Raw genomic sequence first — 4,038 nt, 5'->3', positions numbered from 1 at the left:
CATAATTTAATATATGTGTTTAAATCTCCATGTTTCCATGGTCTAATGACCTCTCTGCACCAACGATTTGCTTGGTCATAAGCCATTTGTTTAATTAATGGCATTGCTTGTTCTGTATCCCCAAAAACTCTGGTAGCTGTTTGAATAAGCCTATCTACAAATTCAGCGTAAGGTTCATTAGCTCCCTGTATTACCTTAGATAATTGACCTTGTAAATCTCCATGTCCTTGTAAAGTCTTCCATGCCCTAACTGCGTCTGCAGCAATTTGTGCATATATAGCAGGATCATATTCAATTTGTTGCCGTTGACCCTCATAAGGTCCTTTTCCTAACAACATATTTAGATTTCTTTGAGGGTAACCGGCTGCTGCATTTCGCCTAGCCGTCTCCATGCAAAATTCCTCATTGGCAACCTTCCATAACAAATATTGTCCTCCATTTAGCACAGATTTACACATGCTAGCTCAATCTGCTGGTGTCATGTCCAAGTTGGTAATGGATTCGACCATGCTTACAGTGAAGGGTGCTTGAGGACCATAGGTTGTTACAGCCTCCTTTAACTGCTTCACTGTTTTGAAATCTAAAGCATGGTGAATTCGCTGCCCTCCTGCCTGCTCAAGTACAGGGCATGCTAATCTTTGAGGTCCTGTCTCAGGATCCCATCTATCAGCTATGGGGGTTGAGGGCCACTCAGCTGTCTCCATAGGTGGAGCTGCTGATTGAATTATGCCCTCTGGTGATAGAACGGTGTTAGTAGCAGCCTCCTGTTGTAGCTTTTTTCCTAATAGCTGTTTCTCCTCTAAGCTTTCTTCCTTTAAATTTTCTTCCTCTATCTGACTAGCTTGAGAGACCTTCTCTTTTACTTGATCTAAAATGTCTTCCTCCATGGTCTGAACCTCTAACAATTTACTTAACACTCTTTCGGTTTGTTTTTTACTAATTTCTAATCTACTATAAAGATAACGCAACCCAATAAGATAACACAAAACAAAACCGAAACAGAATGAAACAAAAACGGAACAAAAAATCGTTGTATCAATTTTCCTATTTTCTTGACATGTGCATTTGTGGTCTATTTCTATCTCTTCCTCAGGATCGAACAACTTCAAACCTTGAGCTAACCATTTTTCCCGTTTGCCTGAGAACGTTCTAGGGATAGGCAGCTTGAAACAAAAACAAAACAAATCAAAACAAGAACACATTGTTTTTTGAAATGGTCACCCATTCTCTCACCTTCCCTTAGGGGTGAGCAATTTCACTTACCCCGGAGCTTCAGGCGTTCCCCACACGGGCCACCAAATGCCGCAGTCTGGCTGGGCACAAATCACTAGCCACTGAAGCAGGAACAAACTTTATTTCTGAACTCCACCAGCACACTCCACACACGCTCCCCGGGAACTCTCCCCAAAACCACGTGGCTCCTCCAGGAACCCGCCACCGGAAATATCTCCTCCGGAAATCCTTCCTCCTGCACTTCCCCAACCAATGGGAACTCTCCTGGAATCCCCATGAATCCCTACGAGAACTTCAAAGTAGCGTGAGAACTCCAAAGTAGCGGCCAAGGCAGATAGTAATGCCTCGCCTGTCAACCAATACTATTGGCAAAATGCCAGGGGCCATTCCGACTCAGCTGTGGCTCTCAGCAACTTTAAGAAAAATGGAGGTCTCTTATGAAGCCAAACATGGGATTATCATAATTTCATATATGCATACATGTATTCATTCATTCTTTGCCTGCCTTCCTTACTAGACTGAGTTTCATGAGTATAGGGACTTTGCATGTATTGTCTATCAGAAGGAAAGGAGAAAGCAAAGCAAAGAATTGAACTGGAGCTCTGCTGTTCAATGTGATTCAATATGAAAATATTCTATCCTTTTGTACTTTTTGTTTTTATAAACTACCTTGTCTTCTAATAGGCAAAGAATGAATGCATAGATAGACAGCTACATGTTCAGGCCCTGCACTGTGGTAAAAGAGAATGAGCTCATTAATCATCATCCTTCATCCTGAAGGAACTTAATGGAGAAACAACATAACGAAGGCACAATATTTTATTGCATAGCCTCAACTGTGTATAAAATGTTTTGAAAGATCATCTATCACTTAAAATCATTTAAAAGTGTCTAGATATAAATTTTGTACATTTCCTCCTTTATAGAACAACGTAATGTCAGAGCCCAGAATTTAAAGTCAGACGAACTATGTTCAAATCTTAGCAGATTGGATAATGTTGAGCCATTTTCTTAATTGTTTTCTGATTTAGTTCCTCAGCTATAAATTGAGGATAAAAATCTCCCCTACCTCATAGCGTAATTGTTCAAAATAACAGAATGGTTAATAACAAATAATAGCAGCACTTATCTCCTAGTAGAATTACAATTACTACAACTCCTTCTGTTACTGTTGTTATTACCCAAAGCCCAGCAAGGAGAGTCCTGAAGGTATACTGGGTAAAAGAAGCCAGTCCTAAGTTCCATGTGGCACAAATGCCACTCAACAGGGCAAAGAATGGAGAGAAACACTGAGATGTAGCTTAATTAGAGGGTTTGGGTAGAAAGCTTTGAAGTTCTGGAATGATTGCAATGGAGCCCCTACAAAGGTGTTGGAACTCAGTTCTGGTAAACTCTTAACAATTAAAAAGCAGTGCTGCTGTTGTTCTCTGGAGATTAAAAAAAAAATCCCAAACCACTTCAATTAGGAAAAAAAAAATAATGAACTGGATTTTGGGATCATTGTATTTGATTTTTAGGAGAATGAAAGAAATCAAAAGACATTTTCAGATTCATTTATTTATTTAACTGGATTTTGGGATCATTGTATTTGATTTTTAGGAGGAAACAAATCAAAAGACATTTTCAGACTCATTCATTCATTCATTCATTCATTCATTCATTCATTCATTCATTCATGATGGCATGCCTCCCTGTTGCCCAAATGGTTCTTGAACCTTGGCTCAAGCAAATTTCTTGCCTTGGCCTCCTTGAGTAGTTGGGACTACACACCAGCAAGCACCACTGAGCCCAGTCTCAGATTTACTTTTAAAAAGTACTTTCAGGGGCTCTCTTGGGGTAAAACAGCTTCAGCAATTCATTTAGAAGGCAAACGATAAATTGATAATTATGCTTCGTGCTACTACTGCAATTGCTACAGAGACTCAGAGTAGAGTAGTTGAATAGTCCAAAAACTACAGTATTGATTTTGGATGTCTCTAGTCATCTAGGCTGGACCTTAGAGGTAAGCCATTGTCGGAACCCTTCGTTTTCCAGAAGATGAAAACCAGATCCATTAGGTCCAAATTCCACCGACAGTTTTATGGTCAGCCAAGTTATATTTAGCAAGTAGGGATGTTAATACAGCCAGGGGGTGCTCGCTTCTATAAGCCATTAAGCTTATTTAAGCCGTAAAATAAGCAAAGGAATTGGAGACTAGGGAGAAGACTGAGGAGTGAGCAGGAAGCCCAGGCTATTTTCACTTTGGGGAGAGGAGGAGAGGTCAGGTCGTAGAACCGTGGTGTAGACACGCCTGTCAGACCCGCCCAATTATCATGCACAAACAAGTAGACAAACCTCTCTCAGGGCCCCGACTACAGCGGTTCACGGATCCTACCTTCTCGGGTGGCGCCTCCGCAGCGTTGGGGCCCCAGAGTCCGAACCTTGAGAGACAGAGAAGTTTGAGGATTCAGGAGCTGGGTATGGGGACGTCCGAGATGAGGCTGGATGCAGCTGCACTCGGAGACCAAGCGAGGGCAACTGGCAATCACCGCGTCGCCTCTCACCCGCTTGTGGACCTTTCAAACCGTTCATCACAAGGGCAGACTCCGGCCCGGCTCGCTACGGAGGCAGAGTTGGGAGCAGTGAGCTTGGGACGCCACGCTGCCATGGAGACAGGACTGAGTGCGGCTGGAGCCGGGCAAGCAGCCGAGGTAGGTAGCGGAGGAGTTGGGGGTGTGGCGAGCGAGGCGGAGGGGGCGTGACGTGAAGGCCCTGGAGCGAGATTGGTTGGGCGGTTGGAGGGGCGGGGCGGGGCGGGGCGGGGCG

At 43.3% G+C, this 4,038-nt stretch overlaps 1 protein-coding gene across 1 annotated transcript in view; it reads right to left on the bottom strand.

Moving 5' to 3' along the window:
- Erich2 (glutamate rich 2) overlaps positions 1–3,928 on the bottom strand; it is a 25,560-nt gene extending 21,632 nt beyond the window's left edge. The window contains exon 1 of the mRNA XM_048811967.1: positions 3,608–3,928. Within this exon, the coding sequence (XP_048667924.1) occupies positions 3,608–3,804 (197 nt within the window). The 5' untranslated portion in view covers positions 3,805–3,928. The remainder of the gene's footprint in view (positions 1–3,607) is intronic.
- Positions 3,929–4,038: the final 110 nt, after the last annotated feature.

The sequence above is a fragment of the Marmota marmota genome, unplaced genomic scaffold, assembly GCF_001458135.2.
Source record: "Marmota marmota marmota unplaced genomic scaffold, marMar, whole genome shotgun sequence".
Classification (NCBI taxonomy): domain Eukaryota; kingdom Metazoa; phylum Chordata; class Mammalia; order Rodentia; family Sciuridae; genus Marmota; species Marmota marmota.
Note: the sequence above shows the minus strand (reverse complement) of the source record. Positions and strands in the feature narration are given on the sequence as shown.